The sequence below is a fragment of the Poromitra crassiceps genome (assembly GCF_964638095.1).
Source record: "Poromitra crassiceps genome assembly, chromosome: 3".
In the NCBI taxonomy this organism is placed as follows: domain Eukaryota; kingdom Metazoa; phylum Chordata; class Actinopteri; order Beryciformes; family Melamphaidae; genus Poromitra; species Poromitra crassiceps.
The window spans coordinates 10,570,647-10,593,146 of NC_139625.1; the positions used below are offsets into that span (position 1 = coordinate 10,570,647).

Consider the following 22,500-nt stretch of genomic DNA (forward strand, 5'->3'; position numbering starts at 1 on the left):
AACATCCTGCGACTTTCTGCCAGACGGCCACATCCAAGATGGCCACTGGTACAATCTTGAAAAATTTACTTTTGAACCAGAGCACCTAGAATAATGTATGAAGACACTTTTCGGTGTAGGTCAACCACAAAGAATCTGATTCTGACATCAGTTTAACATTCTGACATAATTTTGACCCAGAATTCCAAGATGGCTGCCATCCAGTAGCGTGAAAACTTAACTTTTGAATGGCAACATATACGTATGTGGTGTTTGGGGTTTACCATTTTTAGAGTAAGGACGGAGATTAACAATGGTGAATTATAGCTATTTTAATTGCAAATCCATGCCTACCAAACATGGTTTAGTAATGACAATTATTGTGTTTTGAGGGTAATTTCATAATTATGTTAGTCTCGCTGGCCAGCCTCCCCTCCCTACCGGGAGAGGAGTCTGGCGCCACGGAAACAGGCAACTGGGATAAGCCCTCCCCTGCTCTACAGCTGCTCTTGGAGCCGGATGTCTGCTCCCGGCTTATTACAAACTCTGTCATTGGCTCCAACCACGTCAATCAGAGCAGCTTCCGCTCCCTCCTCCCTATGTGTCGCTGTAAATAGTGCCCTGCCACCTCAGTGAAAACAACAATGCTAACTAGCTAGCAAGCTAACGGCAGAAACCTACACGCTAGCTCGTTGCTACAAGCTGAAAAGGGCAAGTTGGATTGTTGGAAACTATTTTCCAAGGGCACTGCCGCTAAGCGCCGCCCATCACAATCCCACTATGGAGACCTGCGGGGGAGGGGAGGCTGGCCAACGAGACTATGGGATAGGTGAAGGTGAATAGCCTATGTCCATTGTCCAACAAGTTTTCTCAATTAATTTCCCTCTTTGCGATGTGATAAAAGTTTATCAGTGAGTTATAGTTGATTGCCTCACTGAATTATCTGCTAATATCCAATTTTAGCAGCAGAATTTGATGTCCTGGCATGGCACATCCGTGTGTAATGACATATCCAAAAGGAATTTTACTCTGTGCTGAGCTGCACAGCATAGAGATTATGGTGCACTCAAGCAAGAGTATTTAGCGCGTAAGAGGTGCTTTTTTTTAGCGCGTAAGAGGTGCTGCCCTGTATTCTGTTCAGAAACGCCTGTACTGGATCGCCTATGTCCAGTAAAATTATAACAGGCATGCGCTTGTGCACGCCCCCAATTTGCATTGCGCGCGGCGTACCGCTTTTGCGAAGATAGGGCCCCCGGGACTTGCAAGAATCTGGTCAACTCTCCTGCAGCATGGGCTGATTTTAAGTCTGCAATGAGTTCATCAGAGGCAGGCAGACTGTAGGGTGTGGAGGGTTGGGGAGGCCAGGTCAAACGGGAAGGAATTGAACTCATGCATGCAGTCATGGCTCAAAATGGATGCGAAAAGGTACAAACACACCAGACGCTGAAGTGACGAAGCATCTGGAAGCGCAGCCAGTTTCATTGGCGCACTTGTTAGCACATTAGACCGTTCAGTCAGGCCAGCCGTGATGCGGCCGGCTCGCCCCATGCAGAGATTGTTTCAGCGTCTGATCTATTTTTGTGTGAGACCTGCGAGTGATTGTGTGAAGCCAAATAGGAAGTCAGTACAAGTTGTCACCGGTGCGGAGCAAAGCAGTGCATCTGGTGTTAATGGCCAGGGTCCTGCTCGAGCTGAATTTACACACAGCGGCACTTTGCGTCTGCAGCATCACAATCATCTTCCACCCTCCTCCCTGCATGGATGCTCCAACCCGCTCTGACTGACTGGTGGCGACCATTTATGGATTTCATTTCCACTCCCTCCGTGTCGAATCTGTCTATCTCAAATGCCTGTGCCACTGTGAAACAACAACATCAACAATGCTAGCTCGTTGCTACATGCTGAAAACGGTTGGATCTGCCGCAGCCCCCAGTATAGCAAATTTATACGTGGGTGCCTTTGAGAAAGACTTTGTGTACAACTCTAGCGTTAACCCGTTTATCAGCTCTATCATCCTGTGGCGCAGATATATCGATGACGTCTTCCTGATCTGGCATGGCTCATCCACATCACTGTTAGAATTTCATACCCTGCTCAACACCTGGAACCCCCACCTCCGCTTCACCATAGACCATCACCCCGACCGGATTAATTTCTTGGACGTCTCTGTTTACAAACACAACAATAAATTACACTCATCCATCTATCGTAAGCCCACAGACAGGAACACCCTCCTCCACGCCACTAGTTATCACCCCTCTCATCTCAAGGATAATCTGCCCACGGGACAATTTATGCGCCTTCGCAGATTATGCAGTGACAAACGTGACTTTGTCGATAAGGCCACTCAGATGCGTCTCAGATTCCAGGAGAGAGGGTATGGGCGGAGACCCATCTCCCACGCGTATAAACGCGTGCCATACTATCGAATGTAGAACCTGAGACCAAGTATTATAGTTTAAAGGTATATTCCACCCAAATACTACTTTCTGTCCAAGTACTTACAAGTACTTAGACATAAGTAGTATTTGGCTGAAACATACCTAAGTACTTGGACATGAAGTAGTATTTGGATGGAATATACCTTTAAAACTATAAGTATTTGGAGAGAAGGTAGTATTTGGGTGGAATATATCTTAAAAAGTACTTGAACAGAAAGTAGTATGTGGATAGGACATAATACTTAGTCTCTGACTCTACAGACCTATAGTATGGCTCTATCAAATAACAGGCTGGTTAGCTCAGATGGTAGAGAACCAGACTTACAATTTAACAATCTTGGGGTTCAGGGTTCGAATCTCACCTGGAGGGAGTGTTTATTTGATAAGGATATCTTTCACTTTATATTAGGGTGCGAAAAGAGTAACTAATGGACAGGTAATGATTCATAAACTACTGAGTATGATGCACCACTTTACAATAGGGTACACAAAAAGATGAACTAATGATTAACTAATACATTCACGCACTGACATTTTGGAATCATTAAGTAATGATTAACTACTCTATTCACGAGCTGACATTTAGTAATCATTAGGTAATGATTAACTACTCTACTCAGGAAATTAGATACTAATCATTAACTAATGACTACCTACTCATTAACTATGATTAACTAGTGATTGACTAATGCCAAATTTTTCATTAGCTACTCATTAACTGGCTATTAGTTAATGGTTAGTTTACTAGTAACTACTATAGTATTTGTGTACGTTATTCGACATATCATCTGTGTGATCGACCGGTATGACACAGCATACTTGGTTAAAGATGATGAGCGGAATCTGATGATTCAGAATCTATAGCTACAGCTAATAAAAATAGCTTATTTTAGTTATCTTGTCATACATTCATTAAATATTTTAATGCAAGAAATCCTGGGGGTAGTTGGTACAGCAGTACCAAGGTAAAATGGGTGTTGACATTAACATCTTTTCAGTGAACATAATTCTGAAATGACTCCCAAAACATCCACCATTGTTAATCTATCTCCTTCCTTGTGGTAAACCCCAAACGCACAGTATACCTTCCCATTCAAAAGTTACATTTCCACAATACTGGATGGCAGCCATCTTGGAATTCTGGGTCAAAACTATGCCAAAATGTCAAACTGATGTCAGAATCGGATTCCTCGTGGTTGACTTACACCGAAAAGTGTCTTCATACATTATTCTATGTGCTCTGGGTCAAAAGTCAATTTTTTAACATGGCGCCAGTGGCCATCTTGGATTTGGCCATCTGGCAAGGAAAATCCCAGGATCTTTAGGAGGGACCTGGGCTCTATTTTAACAAAATGTCTATATAAGTGAAATCACTCATCAAAACATCTTAGCCAGAGAATGGTCATGGCTTTGAAGTTATAGCATCGGTTATCAGATACTGTCATTTCCTTCTCACAACGTCATCAAATTCACCATTGATTAGTCACTTTAACAGTTTATGATGTTCTATGGTATCATTGTAATCCTTGACCATGAAAACGTTGGGATAGACATCTCCTTTTCAGTGTTAGCATGTGTAGTTCAGGAGATATGATGCAAACTACATAATTTGCTTATGGCAGAATTAAAATGGCCGCCACAAGGCATTTTTGCGATGGCTCAATTTCTGAAACTGTACAGGGCCCCAAACTATAAGCGTACCAAGTTTCATGCTTTTACGAAAAAGGGAACATAATTTTCACATATCATCTGGACTAATACACAGAAATCAGGGTTTTGTCATTTATATAGGGGTAGGTTTGTTTACAGAGTGATAACTATCCTTAAGCTACCAAATCGGCAGGGTTATCATACCAAAATATAAACTAGAGACATGTAGGAAGACAAAAATAACAAAATTGTGCGGTCACCTCAGGTGGTACCGATTTTTGCCTTGGCCCATGGACTAACAGGTAGGTTTTAAGTCCTTGAAGTGGTCATCTCTGCAGCTCTACTGCTGACACCCTGCCTGTGCTGGGGTTGCTATGGCGATTAATTGGCTCGTTAACGGGTGTGAAGAGCCTTTTCTACCGAGACGATGAACTCGGGATGTCGGTGGATTATTGTTTCAACAGGTTTATTTCTATGATTTCACGGATTTTGTAGTTCACAGTGTGGAGAGGGAGCAAGACAGAGAGAGAGAGAGCGCAAGCAAGAGAGAGCGAGCGAGAGCGGAGATCGAATTCTATGACTTTACCTAGAAATGTAGCATTTTCCTGATTCCACCTCAAGAATTTCTCCCTATCCTCTCCTAAAAACACATCCTCGGGCTGCTAAGTGAGTAAATCAAACACACCTACACTTTAGTCAGTGTCAGGTCAGATCTGGACCTCCGTGTAACAATATGAGATTATTAGACTCAGATTGTGATGATTTCCCATGATGTAGTTTGGATGTAGTTGAACTACTTTTTGAAAGTGGTTTTAGTTTGACAAGCTTTTTTTTTTTTGAGAGGTAGTTAAGATGTAGTTGAACTACTTTACATTGTGATGTACAGTAGCTAAGTTGTTTGGTAAACTAGTTTTAAAGTAGTTTCTCCAACACCACACATGTGAGTTGTTATGTACAGTCGCTCCGCCGGGCGAGATCATTTGACTAATATAATTGGGCGGCAGTTTCCGCGTGGCGTACAATTGCTGAACTGGCGCGAAAGGCGGGGGCGAGGCAGCGAGGGACGCTAGAAAGCAATTCCAGTCTTAATAATATATTGTTGTGGTTCCAAACTTGTAGTTTGAGCTTGTTCGAGAGAGGAACATCTGTTAAATCTGTCGTTATGTCTGTGGCCTCCCACGTTTTAAAAATCAGTTAAGATTTGAAAATCCTCTGGTGGGGCACCAGGCACTAGCTGATACCCAGCTGATTCCTGTGTGTGTAATTCCTGTGTGTGTGTGTGTGTGTGTGTGTGTGTGTGTGTGTGTGTGTGTGTGTGTGTGTGTGTGTGTGTGTGTGTGTATGTGTGCCTGCCTGCCTGTGTGAGTGGGGGGGGGGCGGGATTGGTTATCCTCTCTTCCCCCGCTGTGAGTTTTGTAACCGCTCGGGTATACAACCTGTTTTGTTTACCTGTGTGGGCGTATTTTTGTGTGTGTCTGTGTGTGTGTGTGTGTGTGTGTGATTTTTGATAACTCCTCTGTATTATGCAAATGTGTTTTTGTGTATTTGAATATGTGTATGGTGGCATTTGTATGTGTATATGCTTGCTCGTGTGTGTGTGTGTGTGTGTGTGTGTGTGTGTGTGTGTGTGTGTGTGTGTGTGTGTGTGTGTGTGTGTGTGTGTGTGTGTGTGTGTGTGTGTGTGTGTACGCACAAGTGTGTGGGTGAGTTTCTTGTATCCTGACCCTGCAAAGAGGCGATGCGCTTGATTTGACTCATCTTGGAAGTGATTTTCTTCTATTCGGAGGTTGTTGAATAATGTGAACCAGCAGTTCTTTCTCACTTTTCATAATGTCCTTTCTCCCTTATTTTATTGGGTCGTCTAACTGAGATCCAGATGTGTTTATGGAGATAATCACCAGATCTTTTGGGTGAAGTTTTTCCATTAAAAATGTAGCTCTATCTTGGCAGAGGAAGAGCACAGCAGAGTAATGGCTAACTTACTCTGTTTTGCTTTGGGCAACATCCTGCCTGTGTTGCAGCTGAGCTTAGCGTGTGCTTAGCGTGTGTTGCAGCTGAGCTCAGCGTGTGAGCTGGAGAAGAAAGCCTCCTTCCTATTCAGGGCTTTGACGTAGAGGTGTTGCATTGGGAGAGTGGGAGGATCGCTCTCGTCCCGCGGGACCCAACACAAATCTCACGGGAGCGGGCGCTCAAAAAAAAAAAAAAAACGCTCGAACTGTCGAGCCCTGCTATCTGATCATAGCCTTAAGAGGTGGGACACACCAGAAGCATCTCCGAAGCAGCGCGTCACGGAAGCGTCGAGCAGGAGCACTTGCCGTTCACACCAGAAGCGCTCTTGTTTTGCTCCACGCCGGTCACAACTTCATGCTTGGCTGCACGCGTCAAAAATAGACCCGACGCCGAAACTCGGGGGGAAGGCGATGCGGCCGGTGTGATCGGTCTCCCCTGTCAACAAGGACGCCGAAATGAAACTGCCTCCGCGAGGTGTTGCTTCAGCGTCGGATATGCTTCTGGTGTGCTTGGGGTGTACTAATGTAAAGTTTGCCTATTGAAGTTAATAGCGCTCGTGGAACACCTGCCATTCAATCACAATGTTTGACCAGAAACAAACGTATACTTAAGCAATAGCTCACGACAGGCCGTGGTATACAGTATGCTTATTATACCACACCTAAGGGTCAAACGGCATGTATGGCAATATGAAAGGAATAAACAACTCAAATTTAAATGGCTGTTATTCATAAATCATACTCTTCCGCTTAATAAAATAGTCTCTCCTGGCTCCCTGCACAACTAGCTAGACAGGCTTGGTGACAAACAGCTAACGTTAGCTAGGTTAACTTTGGCTAATGTTTGTGCTAACGTTAGGTTAACGTTAGGTCCGAGGCTACTGTAGGTGGGTTTTCTTCTGGAGATAATGGGCTCTATCATTGCAGCGGCGCAGTTTCTAGGCCGAGCGCCAGCCGCAGCGCAAAGCAGTGGGCGTGGAAAGGCGCACTTGATATCTTGGTATTGGCGCTAAACTCAGCCTCAACCATTATAACCACGCCTTTTAAGCGTAAAATTATGCATTGTCCGCTCATTGGAGAATTGCAGGGAAGAGACACACGCTTGCCTTTTAAGCTCCAATTCCTGGACAAATCCGGTAAAACCAGACAAAGCCAAGGGCTCCGCCGCCCCCCCCTCCCTTCATCCGGTCTGTCTATCTCCATATATAGGCTATTATTCCATATTATTATGCTTCTCAAAGCAATCTAACTGCAGTTAAAATACTGCAAGCATGTAAATACCGTAAAATACCAATTATTAGCCCGGCGTTAATTGACAAAATATGTAGCCAGACCCCGCGTCAATATGGGACCTGCGGCAGTTTGGGACCTGCTTTAATTATTTTTGTACAAAAATATTGCTCAGCAAAGATTGTAAATAGTATGAAATTGTTTATTTAAACCATTTATTTTAATGAGTTGGCTACAGTCAGCACCCCACACGATTGCTTGTCTATGGGGAGAGCCGCGCCTCCCTCTCAGCGCAGCAGAGCACATTGCATGCCAGTTCTGGCCTGTACATGAAATCAAATAAAATTTGAGCTGAACTGTGACCTACCGGTATTTACCACTAAACTTTCTCCGCTGAAGGTGAGAGAACATGATCATCATGTGAGCAGATTATTTGTTGCATGCGCTGCCTCCTCCGCTGTTCATCACTCACGGAGCACCCTCTTCAGTAGCGCACATGTGAAAGAGCGGTGAAATACCAATTAGAAGCGGACTTCTATGCCCGCTGGCAGGGAAATATACCATAGGCACATTTCTCAAAATAATTATTACACCAGAGATGTCGGTTTTAGTGTATAAAAATCTTCAGGAAATGCCTACACAATTTTCAGAATCATCAGATGTTGAGGGAAAACGAATTTTGATCAGCAAGTTTCGTGCATGTGTTTTTTTTCCTCGTTGTTCCCGTTTCCTCGTTGTTCGTATTCTTCATCCGATTTTTCTTCTTCGTTGTGTTTGGGAGATGCATTCAACAGGATGTCGCAAAGGTAAAAAGAAAACATTGAAAAAACTAACCGGGCGTCAAATTGGGACCTGCTTTTATGTACAAAATATGTATCCAGACCCCGCTTATATATGGGACCCGCGGCAATTTGGAAGTCGGCTTCTAATTGGTATTTTACGGTACATGCCTATAATGTCAATTATCTGAATGAAATAATAATACATATTAATTAGGAATATTAGTAATATTAGTAGCCTAGCTAATTTCGGGGGGGGGGGGGGGGGGTAATAAAACGTAGAGCTATATTACACATAAATGGGGATTATTATGATAGCCTAAACTAAATTTATGAAACTGCATTACAGCTTCACCCAAAGCCTGAGAAGGGTTGCAATCTTATATTCTATTGTATTCTAAAGTATTTTTTTCTATATATTGTATTCTCCATTCACTTTCCTGTCCCCGGTGCACAGAATCCTGCTTTAGGCCTGCTTTTCAAAAGCGCAAAGCGCTAAAAGTAGGCCAGGTCGGAAGATGGCTGGAAGATACGAGTACGCCGGTATTTAGCGCCGACACGCCCACTTTGGCGCATTCAGGGACTCCGCCACGCCCATTCGGCCTAAAGCGCATTTGGCAGCCTAAAGCCTATTGCTATTTTCCCGAAACAGGCGCAAGGCACGTTTTTTTGCGTTTAAGGCCCGTTTTAGCGCCGAAGGCCTGTGGGAGAATAGGGACCAATGTGTCCGGTAGACACTGCTCAATCCACTTGTCCATAGATAAGCCACCCCTGAGGTCGAAGTTAACCTTAAATGTTTCCATTTCGGTAGGCAGCTAGCGAACGTTGTTATCTGTTAGCTAGCTTGCGGCTAGCTAGCTCAGCTGTCGCATACTGATGAGGTCACTAGCAGGAGACGACAGTAAACGCTACCACTAGGCACTCTCGGTATTATGGTGAGACGGGTTGGCTTAGAAGCTCCCGTTTGCGAGGCTAGCAGGCTAACTAGCTACTATTTGTTTTCTCAGAGGTGGAGTGTTTCGGGGATGCGGCTCTACCTGTGGTATACGCTAAATATACCACAGCTGTGAACCAATCAGATTGCTTGATTTCACAGAGCCGTTTTATAATGGTTGTTGTTATATTGTTTAAAAAATTGTTTTGTGCCACTTTTCAACCAATCAAAGAATGTTTACCTCCCCTCCATCCAGAGCAGATCCTGAAACCACATGAGACACAGAGAACATTGAAAACAGCTGTTGTTGGGTTTCACACTATATCCCCATTTCCAACACGGTCTCACAGACAATTGTAAAATAGCAACGTTTTGGACCAACGTTGTCCATGTTACAATTTCGGCTCCAAAATTGTAAAATCATTCATCAATTCATACAGGGGTGGGCGTGGTTTCCGAAGATTTTAGGTTTAGGGTCTGGGGAGAGCTTAGGTTTTTGGGTCTGGGGAGAGGTTAGGTTTAGGGTTATGGTCTGGGTTTGGGAGAGGTTAGGTTTAGGGGTCTGGGTTTGGGAGAGGTTAGAAAACCTAAAATCTCCGGAAACCACGCCCACCCCTGTAATAAATGTACGTTACCATTTTACCATTTTCGAGCCGGAATTGTAACATAGCAACGTACGTTGGTCCAAAACGTTGCTATTTTACAATTTTTGGGAGATCGGGTTGCCATTTCAGATAATAGAGATCAAGTTCAAACCAGCAAATAGGTCCTTTAAGAGACGGGCATGCTTTGTTTCTAACAGCTTGTCAAAAGACAAGGACATTGACAGGTTTTGTTGTCTTGGTTAATGTCAACTTGTCATAACAAAGACAAGTAAAGTGTCTAGCGTGGTCTCGTCGGACCACCCGGACCTGAAACAGCTCAGCTGTTTTTGTCTGAGACACAAACTACAGCTTCACCAATAATAAGAAATGGTACCCTTCATGTCTCCTAAATGGGTGTGGTCATCAGTTTGTGATTGGCTGTCTGTCAATGCTATGAAACTTCATTGGCTGACCAGTCTCCTATGTGGGCGTGGCAGTGGGTGGAAACCTAGGTGGCACAGATGCAGGAAGTGACTGGAAGTCGGGTTGTCTCTATCTATATTAAAGGTCTCTGGTTGAGCGTTTGATTGGCTGTTCGGCAGGTTTTGCTTTTAAATCCTGGAGGCATTTCACTCAGCTAGAGACCTCTGTACTGTAGCTCAACTAGACAGACTGGGACGAGAGAGATGGAGACAAACTACTGCAATATCATATGGTGTAATACCTTTCCCAGTCATCTCACAAAGCTACACTCCTTACAAAAGAAAATCATTCGTGCAATTTCCTGGTCCGATTTCACTGCGCCTACTGGCTCACTCTTCTATGCACATGATCTCCTGAGGCTAACTGCATGTCATTTTTCCCACAACGCTTGTACAATGTATCAGGTCATAAATAAGATCAACTCTCGTTTATGTGAGCTCATCCCAGTTTCCCTTCCCCTGCACACATACGGCACCAGGGGGACAAATCGTATTACTGGGAAAAAGCGCAAATTGAAATGCACTAGCTTAATTATCGTATGCAGGGGACCTTGGATATGGAACGAGCCCTATGGTTTTATTAAAATGTCACAGTCCTTTTCATCTTTCAATTTAAAAAAAATAAGTTACTATCCACTTATGTTTAATTGACTTACTTGTCTGACGATGATTATCGAAATGAGCAATGTGTCTTGCTCTAACGGTATTATGTATTTTGGTGTATGTGTGTGAGTGTGCGTGTGTGTGTGTGTGTGTGTGTGTGTGTGTGTGTGTGTGTGTGCGTGTGTGTGTGTGTGTGTATGTGTGTGTGTGGGTGTGTATGTGTGTGTGTGTGTGCATGCATGAGCGTTGTAGGTGTGTGTGTGTGCGAGGGGTGGGGGGTGGATGGATGAGTGGCTGGGTGTGTATGTCGTAACTGTGTGTCTGTTTTGCAATTTTGATGTCTTGGGTCCCCTACCATAAGCATTTCTTGCTTCTTTGGGGTCTCCCTTTCATGTGCCCCTCATTGTAACTGTACTTCAACTATAAATCTGCATGTGCCTTTTGGATGCATGAACAAAATCAATAAATCAAATCAAATCAAATCAAACACGGAGAGCAGAGAGAGAGAGACATTCTGTCAATCTGCGAGACTGGTTCAGAGAATTTCAAGAAAAGTAGTTCAAGAAAAGTTCAAGAAAGTAGCGCCGTTTGTCTTGTTTATTTTGTGTCATCTCTATTGTTTGACTCAGTGCCTTTACATCCACACAACATTCTAAGTAGTGATTTATCACTAGGGTTCAACTGGGCCGATACAGACAGAGATACAGTATCTGCTCGTAGTGTCGCGGTAAAGTCCCTGCCTACCAACACGAAGGTCGCAGGTTCGCGACCAGGTTCGGATGAAGGGTATGTGTCCTGGTCGCTGCACTAGCGCCTCCTTCTGGTCGGTCGGGGCGCCTCTTCGGGATGGAAGGGAACTGGTGGGAATAGCGTGATCCTCCCACGTGCTACATCCTGCCGGTGAAGCTCCCCGCTGTCAGGGGAAGGAAAGCGGTTGGCAACTTGCGCATGTGTCGGAGGAAGCATGGTGCTAGTCTACGGATCTCCCCAGAGCGGCAGAGGGTGGAGCAGCGGCCGGGGGAAGCAGGGGGAAATTGGCCAAGTACAATTGGGGAGAAAATGAGGGGGAAATCAGAAAAAAAGAAAAGACAAAAAGTTGGCAATAGTCAATATTTTGTGGTGATATTAATGTATTCTCTTCATGGCGCATCTGGGTAGCGTAGAGATAAAAGCACTCGCCTACAACCATGGAGACCTGGGTTCAATTCCCGGCAGCGCTACTTCTGGCTTGGTCAGACGTTCCTACAGACACAATTGGCCGTGTCTGCGGGTGGGAAAGCTGGTGTGGTATGAGTCCTGGTAGCTGCATTAGTGCCTCCTCTGTGGGCGCCTGTTCGGGGGGAGGGGAACTGGGGGGAATAGCGTGAAACTAAACCTTATTCAAATCAACTCAATAACTGTCAAACTAAATGAATGCCTGCAAAACCTAAAAAGAAGTAAAGATCAACTTTTTTAGTGAAAGGTTATGGTCTCCCCTGATTCTAAATATAGCTGAATTACTCGGTTTGACCAAGTTAAACTTGACCCCTAGTTTTTCAGTCGTTCTAAAAAAAAAAGCAGGAAACAGTTGGTTAGTGGATACTCCCAGTCGTTTAAGGTGCGTTCACACCGACCTATTAAAGTTTTTCGCTGGCATCGAGTTTACATACAAAGTCAATGCAAACGAGCGATTTAGCGTATATTCGCCCGAGAGAAAAATCGCTGGGCGTCCGAGAGACAGAGCGATAGGGCGAAAATTCACTCGTCGCCCGAGATGAAATATCCCAACTCGAGCGAAATTACGCTGGCAAAAGTCGCTTGCTGCTCAACGCTGATTGGCTGCCGTGTGAGTCAAGGATCACACTGGCTTGGAACAAATAGATAGATAAATAGATATAAATAAATAGATACGCAAGCTCGCGTTGCTCCGTTCGCCTGCAGCTTTGAAACGTTACAGACGTGTGTCAAGCTGTCAGCAACAAGGCTGGGAGGAGTACACCGGAAGAAGCACCCATAGGCATCATGGTAGCTAGAAATAAGGTGGATAGATTCGATATATAGATATAGATATAATAGAAATAGAATAGATCAAATAGAAAGTTGTCATAGTGTATACTAGGCTGAAGTAACTAGCAGATCTGTGGGATTAGTGAGAAAGTCGCTAAAAGAAGGAGAGAGCTATGAGAGCTTGAGCAGAGCTAGTGTAGTTTGAATGTACAGCTGGTAATTAGCAGCTGTAATGAAGAATATAGCTACATTTGCAGCAAAAACAATGTCAGTAACAGTAGCCTGCATGAGATGTTCAGGGAACATCGGTAAATGGTAGCATCCCACATCACTACCAATAGGAAGACGATTTGAGGCATTTAGGGGAAATCTGTAATTTGTAGCTAAATAACCTGGATTACACTTATGTTATTGTTACTGCACATGTGACTAACTTTGCAGTCTGAGCAATCTTACATAATGTGCTACTGCAGCCACTTAATTTCTCTATTAGGATATTTATTTTGCTAAGAAATAATGACTGAAAAAAGGATTTTAATAAGCATTGGTTTTGGCCTTGGTGCCCTGCATTTGGGCCGCAGTGCCACAGTAAATTAGTATTTATCAAAGGCCCAAAGTGGCCTTGCCCTAAAAATGACTTAATTCCAAGCCTGCAACAAGCAATCTAAAATGGCCTAGGGGAGGGCAAGGTATCTCATTTAAAAACATTCTGAAGGCTGTTCCAGGTTGCAGAGGCCCTACTGTATAACTTAAAGCAAGTCTTTCCAAGTTGTGAGTTCCAAGGAGCATGTCAAGTGATTATGTCTCTGCCACACAAAGAGGGGTGAATATAGAGTGGGAGTTTACCATGCAATATAATTCAAAACCAATGTTGATCGCACCTTTGAGAAAGGGAGGGCAGTCCAACTGCAACATCAGAGTATAAGGTGCAGTGATGAATTGAATAAGGATCACCAGATACAAAACGGGGGGGAGGGCAGATACACAGTGGAGGTAGCAGCATATCTGTAAACAATATCACCCTAAAGGTCCTTACACATCAAGAGCGATGCGAATATACGGCACGAAATTGCGATGCAAGTTTTGACCCACCTGTCAATCATGTAGGAAGCGAATTTCTGAAAAATCGACCGCAGTTCGAAAAAATAAACACCGCAATAACGCTCAGCGAAACTTTGCCGTTGGTATGCACGGTTGCATTGACTGATATAGGTTCGGAAAATATTATTGACGTGCGAATTAATCGCACGAAAAAAACGCTCCCGATGTGTAAGGACCTTAAGTCATAGGAAACAGTATTGTATTCCTATACAACAAAAACAACCCTCTCCCTCTGGCTAATGTCCAGAGTTTCAATATTGTATTTAAATGAAAATCCATCATCGATCCAAATGCCAAGATATTTATAAACATGAACTTTCTCGATCATGTTACTGAAAGTGAGAGTGCTGGGGGGGGGGGAGGAGTGGTTTAACTTGATTCTGTTTGCCTTGTGCCACAGCTCGCAGTGTTGCCATGGAAACACGCCACAGCTTATTTCCTTTAACATTTGGACACATGTTGATTGAATTAAAACAATGATCATCATAAAGGAAATCAAGCTAAGGGCTTTCCATGTCCAAATACATGGAGGAATTGAGCAGAATAGGGGCTTCGATAAGGTTGCATTAAGCTCATTAGAAAAACCAGACTAGAATGTCTACATGATATTCTAACACGATGCGTTGACATGGAGCTTAATATTCTATTTATTATCAGAATAATAGAGCACCGCAGGGATGATGTATTTTTGTAGGCTTCATCCAGAAATCGCCACCATTTGGTTCGTCAGTGGAAGAGTCTGTGGGGTTTTAGAATGGGGATTTCACTTGAATGCATAAAATAAGGTCTGCGGTTAACAAAAGTTTATGGGAATGCGAATTTGGGTTCAGCATGATACTCTTCACAAACGTGAATAACTTTTATGCCTTTTGAAGCGTTTTCTAAAAATCGTGTTTAAAAAAAAACGCATTTACGTTCCAAAAGTCATAAAAGTTATTCACGTTTGTGAAGATGATCATGCTGAACCCAAATCCGCGTTCCCATAAACTTTTGTTAACCACAGACCTTTATGCATTTAAGCAAAACCCCCATGTTAAATCCCATAGACTTTTCCTCTCACGAACCTGGAAGTATACTTCTGGACTCATTCCTGCGGCTCTCTATAGCCCAATCACAATATAAATACCTCATAAGACCATCTCAAATCGAATATACTAGCCCCTTGACTTACTTGACTTAAAGGGACAGCTCACCCTAAAATCCAAAATACATATATTCCCTCTCACCTGTAGTGCTATTTATCCATCTATATTGTTTTTGTGATATCTCCAAAACACAGGCAACTATCCCCAAACGATATAGATGGATAAATAGCACTACAGGTGAGAGGAAAAATATGTATTTTGGTTTTTAGTCCCTTTAAGCCTTGGCTCCTCTAGGGAGGCCATTGACGAATGTCCTCCACCTCACTCGGTCATTGGCGGTTCTTTTGAGATCTCCCCAGTTGAGTCCACTGACTCCCACACATCTCTGCCTGGACACCTTTTCTCCAGCTGTTCCTGGGGCCACCTCTTTTCCTTGTGCCTTGTTTTTTTGTAAAGCCTTCTTTTTGATGTTATTTCAGTTAACGGAAATGTTTCCCCCCCCCCCCCCACACCTAGTTTTCTTGATTCCTTTGGCCACCTTGACCCCTTCCCAATGTGTGTTGTTGTTATTGTTGTTAAACCTTTGAGAATCTGTTCAATAGAACACCAGAGGCTCATGAAGGCTTAAGCGACTTTCTGTGGCTGGAAAACAAAATGATTTCTATGCCTGTTCATCCACTTGGAGGAGGTGACGTCAACAAGTTTGCGGACAGCAGAGCTGGGGTGCGAGTAGGGATGGGTATCGTTTTGTATTTTCCCCCGATACCGGTGCTACAATGTTACTTTTAAAACGGTACCGGTGCCTAAACGGCGCCAGAACATGGCACGTGGCACGCGGTGTCTGTTTCGGAGTACCGGAGGGTGCCATAGTAGTACCCGGGGGTTTCGGTACCCACCCCTATGTGTGGGTGACCTGGTGCAGCTGAACATGCCCATTATTCAACTAGTAGTTTTTCTTCTGCGTCCATGTTCTGCTGTAAGTAAACGCACAGCTGATCAGACCGCCTTACTTAGTATGCATGCAAGCAATTCATTTGGGATGCTCAGTCGCAGGGAATTAATTCAGAATGCTAAAATATTCTGCATGAAGCCATGGCAAATAACTGACTGAAATATAAAGACTGATTTCCCTGTGGGCATTTGCACCTCATAAATATAGCCACAAGCAGCTGTCGCGGGATCCAAGCACAATTTGAAAAGACAGAGCAAACAGAAGGTAGAAACACAACACAGAAGCTGACAGGTTTGCGAAGATCGGACACTCACTATTAGTTAAAGGGACACGTCACCCCCAAATCAACAATACATATTTTCCCTCTTACCTGTGGTATTTTTACATGTAACGTTAGATCGTTTTGGTGTGAGTTTTGGAGATATCGGCCCTAGAGATGTCTGCCTTCTTTCGAACACAATGGAACTGGATGGCTCAAAGCTCCAAACAAAATACATTTGAAAAACTCAACAGCAGTGTGTCTCTTTCCGGTTAATACTCAAGATAATCTGCAGACCTGAGCAGTTTCATGTAGGAACTATTTTCTTTTGACCAAACTACACCCGCTAGCTGCTAGCAGCAGCTACTTAGCGAGGCCTTGCTTTGAAGAGCCTGAAGTCTGATAGATAGAAAGATGTAGAACTCAAATAGGCTTCAACTGTCACCCGAACTCGGTGTTACTCTCAGCTAAGTATAACTGACAAACCGTAATTATGTGCCAGCTTTGTGTTGGAAGAGGGAGTCCAAATGGATTAACAGACTGTTCTTATCTCGTTTTCTTTCAAACTGTGTCAAACTTAGGTTGTCAGGCAACTGATCGGAGCTAGAGAAGAGGGATAAGACGAGAGTGAGGGAGAAAAGCGGAGAGGAATATGTCTGCAACAGCCGACATATTTGTTTTAGTGGTCAGTTGACACGATGGAGAGATTTTCAGAGAAATGCGAGATTCAAGATTATTTGAAAAGCCATAGTGAGTAAACATGTTCAGTTCAGTTCAGTTCACTTTATTTATACAGGAAGGGATAAAAATGACATTTCACATGTACATTTAACTGGCCTGACTCAGGTACAAACTGGTTTTCAGCAGGTTCCTGTTCTGCAGTACATGAAACAAAATAATTAATATACAAAACATGTTCAATTGCACTACATACAATTTTACAAACCTAACAAAACATTACATTTACAAACATTCATTCATTCATCAATACAATCAACCAGCAACAGCAACAAATTAAAAGCTAGGAGTGAGTCGGATCAGTGATTACAGGTGTTTTCTAGCATCAGATGTTTGTAGGCTTGTTTGAAATGTGAGATGGAGGTTATTGCTCTGGTGTGGAATGGGATCTCGTTCCAAATTTTGGTGTATGTATGGAAAAATGATCTTAGTCCATAATTATTTTTGTATGCACTGGTATGAGTGCATGTGAGATTGATCTGGTGATGCGTTCTTGTCTTGTGTTGTGTCTTGGGAGTAAAGCTGTAAGTGTTGGAGAAGAGTTGTTTCTGAGCATAAAATAAAACTTAATGGCTAGACTTTTTGTGTAGTTCTGAAAAGTTGTAGCAGAGGAGTGTGAGAGTGCAGTACAGTGGTGAGTCCAAGGTGGAAAGTTACCATGAATTTGATATGCTCTGTTGTAGAGTCTTGCTATGGGTTCAATGGTTTCCTTTGTCGTGAGGGACCAAATTGGAAGACAGTAGGATATTGTTGAAAGAAAAATTTCATGTAGGTATGTATTTGAAACAGTGAGGGTGAGAAATTGTCTAATCTTACTGTAGATTACAAATAGTTTCTGATTTGCCTTGCGATTTGCCTTGCGTTACAAACTAGGAATGTGTCTTTGTGCAGTATGCAGCACAGCGATCGCAGTGATACAAACTATGAGACAGACAGAAAGACAATCTTTAAATTATAAAGTGCAAAGTAAAAGACCTTTAAAGTGACCTTTAAAGTGGGGTCCATGTAAATGTCCATGTAATAAGTCCAGTAAGTCGTTAGGGGAAATGAAAATGAAATGAAAAGAAATGTGAAAGATGAGCAAGAGGGAGAGAAAAAAAGTGTCACAAAGAGTCTGAAGTCTGGAGAGAATTAAGAGAAGTGAGAACCTTGCTGTTTTACTTAAAACAGCAAGTTCTCTTAAAACTGCAATTTCAATGTATTTCTTTGAGTAATATAATTGACATTATTGGGGCGGCTGTAGCTCAGGAGGTAGAGCGGGTTGTCCACTAATCGCTTTGGATCAAGGAGGTCGGTGGTTCGATTCCCGCCTCCTCCAGTCTGCATGTCGAAGTGTCCTTGGGCAAGGTACTGAACCCCAAATTGCTCCAGATGGTGTGTAGGCACCCTGCGTGGCAGCCTGCCGCCATCGGTGTATGAATGGGTGAATGTAGACTACCTACTGATTGTAAAGCGCTTTGGATAAAAGCGCTATATAAATGCAGGCCATTTACCATTTACCATTACCATTACTGCACATGGTGATCTGAACAGTTGATGTTTTCCTTAGCACTACTTGTATTCTTTGTTCACAGTACCAATTTTGCAATTTTCGCTTGTACAAATATTAACAATTTGCCCAATTTCTGATCTATTTCATCTCATGAAATATAAAAAGTTATCATCACTATGACTGTAATTCCTTGAGAGGTCAAAGCACATGCGCCAACACTAGACAGCTAGAATAATATCTAATTTTCTTCTTTTTAATTTATTGGTTCAGACTTTTCCACGGTATCGTGAACGTAAACTAGACCCGTGTTTGCTATTGGCCAGTCATCCGGAGAAGGCACACCCCTTTTTCCATTTTCCTGTTTTGTGTTGTTTTCTCTTGTGTGTTTTCTGGTCTATTATGTTGTTTGCCATTTATGTTTAATAGCTGGATGTTATTTCTTTAGAGTTACAATGAAAAAAATACGTTTCAACCCGCAGGTCAAACATGCATCTGACGCTGGCAGATGGGGGCGGTATTGTTTTCACAGTGAGTGTCTTCTTGTGAAAACAATATCGCCCCCCATTTGGCAGCGTCAGGTTCAACAAGCTCCGCTATAGGCCAGTGTTCTGGTGCTCTTTAATCTGATTGGTGTGTCTGTTTGTCACGCAGGAGGAAGCAGCCAAACCAAAGAACCTTTCCTCGCAGAGATTGTCACCTAAGTGGTGTTTCCTTGACTGTAAGTACAACACTTCACTCACCACATTACTATTTCCACTTTCTGGACTCTAAGGCTTTATTCAGAGCATGTCCGCCCTATACGCTCACTACGCAACTTGTGTAAGGCCCCCAATTACGCAAGGGCCCGCCTCCGCCTCGCATGTGTCAATGTCTACAAGTCAAGTTCACTGAGACGACTTGTTGCCAAAAACAAGAAAAGAAGAAGGAAACGTTAGTTTTATTAGTACAGTGTAAATTCAATATTCTATTAGGTTAATAATTTAATATTGAAAACAAATGACCTAATTGCTTCCCATACTCAACTATGTCTCATTTTTGGGTTGATACCATTTCTTACACAGATTTTGTGCAAGATTTTTTGACCGCTCGAAAATGGATAGAAAAACAACAACAACACTAACCCGACGCTGCCAGATGGTATCATCTGGGAATGAGTTGTCGGGAAACAGTTTCAAAGGGGCAGGCACTTAAAAAAAATAACTGACAGGTGATTGGATGAACCGTCTGTCTATCACATCTATCACGGGCTCGCTTCTGAAAGAGTGAATCCCTCTTTAACTCTGTTTTTGATGAGTGATATTACTAATAAACTGTTTACTGCACACACACACACACACACACACACACACACACACACACACACACACACACACACTCCATGAGAGTAAATTGCGGGAACAGCAATCAGGTGAACATGTGCTCTCTCCAAGTTTGTTGTCAGCGAGCAGGATGTAAATAAGTTGCTGTGCATCTCTCTAGTCCAGTGGTTCCCAAACTGGGGGTACGTGTACCCCTAGGGGTACGTGGAGGTACTACAGGGGGTACTTGAGCAAAAGTGGAAAATGGAAAAATGTAAGAATAATTCATGAAAATAAAGGAAACTTTAAAATAAATCTGCTCAGGATGCACTAATTGCAACTCTTTTTTGTAATGTTATATTCTTCCAAAGGTGGGTTATCATTTATTCATTGCATCATAATGCTATAGTTTTCTCTTGCAGTTTTCTAAGCATGTTGTAGTCGGGTAAAGGGGGTACTTGGATTGAGAAATCAGGGAAAGGGGGTACTGAAGCCAAAACAGTTTGAGCACCACTGCTCTAGTCTGTCTTGCCTAACGTAGCTGGGCAGTGCTGCGTCTCTCAGTCTGTCTGTGTCTTACCTGCTATCTCGGAACAGATAACCGCGTTGCGTGTGGACATGCGTTCATAATGCTCATGTACAAAATGTAACGAAAGTTACAAACGCAACTACGGTTCTATGAATCCTGGATGTGGGAAGAATGAAATAGAACTCCCATCAACTTCAAACAAGACAATAGTCTCTCAGTCAAGGTTTAATCACAACTCTGACTAATGAAAGATGGAAATCAATATATCTATATTGATTAAATATTGAATGTAAAATGTTGTAAATGATAACCATCAGGTATTCAGCTAAGCCATAGTATAAATAGTATTTTATATTTGAAAATGTATAAAAGGAAATATGGGGAGCCAGTTTGAATGGGCCTGATGCAGCTAAAATTAATAATATCTATAATCTACAGGTGATATGCTTAAGTTTGTCAGTAGAGGAGATGCTGGATCCAGATAGCCAGATGGCAATTTCTTATTTATGTTAATGTTAATATTAATGGTCACTTATCTTAAGATTCGATAGAAAATATTCTCTTCAATAAATATTATGTGTTTATTATTTTCTGTATAGGTCTACTTATTCTTAGACCGACAGGAGCAAACAGTCTTAAAGAGGCAGGTCAGGTGTGACTGTGTGACAATGGCAAAGGAGGCAAGGAGAGTCTTTTTTCTGTTGAAAATAGACCATCTCTGTCGAGTGACAGTTATCAAAGGTGCCCTGCCATAAATCAGCCTTTATTGCCCTCCACTCTCTCAGCTCCTTCTTCCCCCCTTCTCTCCTGAATGCTGTTTCATCCTCTCCTCTCGCCTCCTAAACCAGCTCTTTGTTAGCTGTTTTTTCCCCAGACATTTTCTCATTTTCTATCATTCGCTGTTGATCCCAGAGGGGGAAATGTATCAGCATGCCAATGATATGGCAATTTTAAGAGAAGCATCTTAGTATTGGCGTCTTAGTGTGAGTGACAATCAGATGGGGAAATTGGCAATGTTCTCGCTTCTCTTGAAATTTCTATTTGACTATATTTCTGTAAATCATATGACGATCTGAACATTTTATGAGGCTTTCCTTAGCACTCTTCTTCTTCTTCTTCTTCTTCTTCTTCTTCTTCTTCTTCTTCTTCTTCTTCTTCTTCTTCTTCTTCTTCTTCTTCTTCTTCTTCTTCTTCTTCTCACTCTTATCATAGAGTCTGTTGAGCAGATATGGAGGAAAATCCATTGGCTGGTAATGGAGGAAAAAAAACTTCAAGTTATCAAAAATCATTGCCCAACTCCAGTGGCTTGCAATAGCTTTCACTCATTGCCTTAGTTGTAGCTAGACCCCACATTTTTAGCACTGATATTGTTTTTTTTTCTTCTTCTGGTTTTTCTCATATTTTCTCCCCGAATGCACTAGGCTAATTCCCCCTGCTCTCCCGGTTAATGCTACACCCCCTCTGCCGATCTGGGGAGAGTTGTAGACTAGTACATACTCCCTCAGATACATGTGCAGTCGCCAGCCACTTCTTTTCACCTGACAGCGATGAGTTTTCACTGGCAGGACATAGCGTGTGGGAGGATCACGCTATTCCCCCGCAGTTCCCAGACAGTATTTACATATTGCTACAATGCTTCAGCATGTTGGATTCTTATAATGGAGCAATCATTAAAACACAGGTGAAGTTAGTCCATATAACACACAGGGAGGTTGCCAGTTGAAACACAGGTGAAGTTAGTCCATATAACACACAGGGAGGTTACCAGTTGAAACACAGGTGAAGTTAGTCCATATAACACACAGGGAGGTTGCCAGTTGAAACACAGGTGAAGTTGGTCCATATAACACACAGGGAGGTTGCCAGTTGAAACACAGGTGAAGTTAGTCCATATAACACACAGGGAGGTTGCCAGTTGAAACACAGGTGAAGTTAGTCCATATGACACACAGGGAGGTTGCCAGTTGAAACACAGGTGAAGTTAGTCCATATAACACACAGGGAGGTTGCCAGTTAAAACACAGGTGAAGTTAGTCCATATAACACACATGGAGGTTGCCAGTTGAAACACAGGTGAAGTTAGTCCATATAACACACAGGGAGGTTGCCAGTTGAAACACAGGTGAAGTTAGTCCATATAACACACAGGGAGGTTGCCAGTTAAAACACAGGTGAAGTTAGTCCATATAACACACAGGGAGGTTGCCAGTTAAAACACAGGTGAAGTTAGTCCATATAACACACAGGGAGGTTGCCAGTTAAAACACAGGTGAAGTTAGTCCATATAACACACAGGGAGGTTACCAGTTGAAACACAGGTGAAGTTAGTCCATATAACACACAGGGAGGTTGCCAGTTGAAACACAGGT

At 42.8% G+C, this 22,500-nt stretch overlaps 1 protein-coding gene across 1 annotated transcript in view; it reads left to right on the plus strand.

The window, feature by feature from the left end:
• Positions 1 to 22,500, plus strand: part of LOC310772958 (diacylglycerol kinase zeta-like) — a gene marked incomplete at both ends in the record, with an annotated part of 167,655 nt that overhangs the window by 85,039 nt on the left and 60,116 nt on the right. Inside the window, one exon of the mRNA XM_083632913.1 lies at positions 18,956 to 19,022. Within this exon, the coding sequence (XP_083489039.1) occupies positions 18,956 to 19,022 (67 nt within the window). The remainder of the gene's footprint in view (positions 1 to 18,955; positions 19,023 to 22,500) is intronic.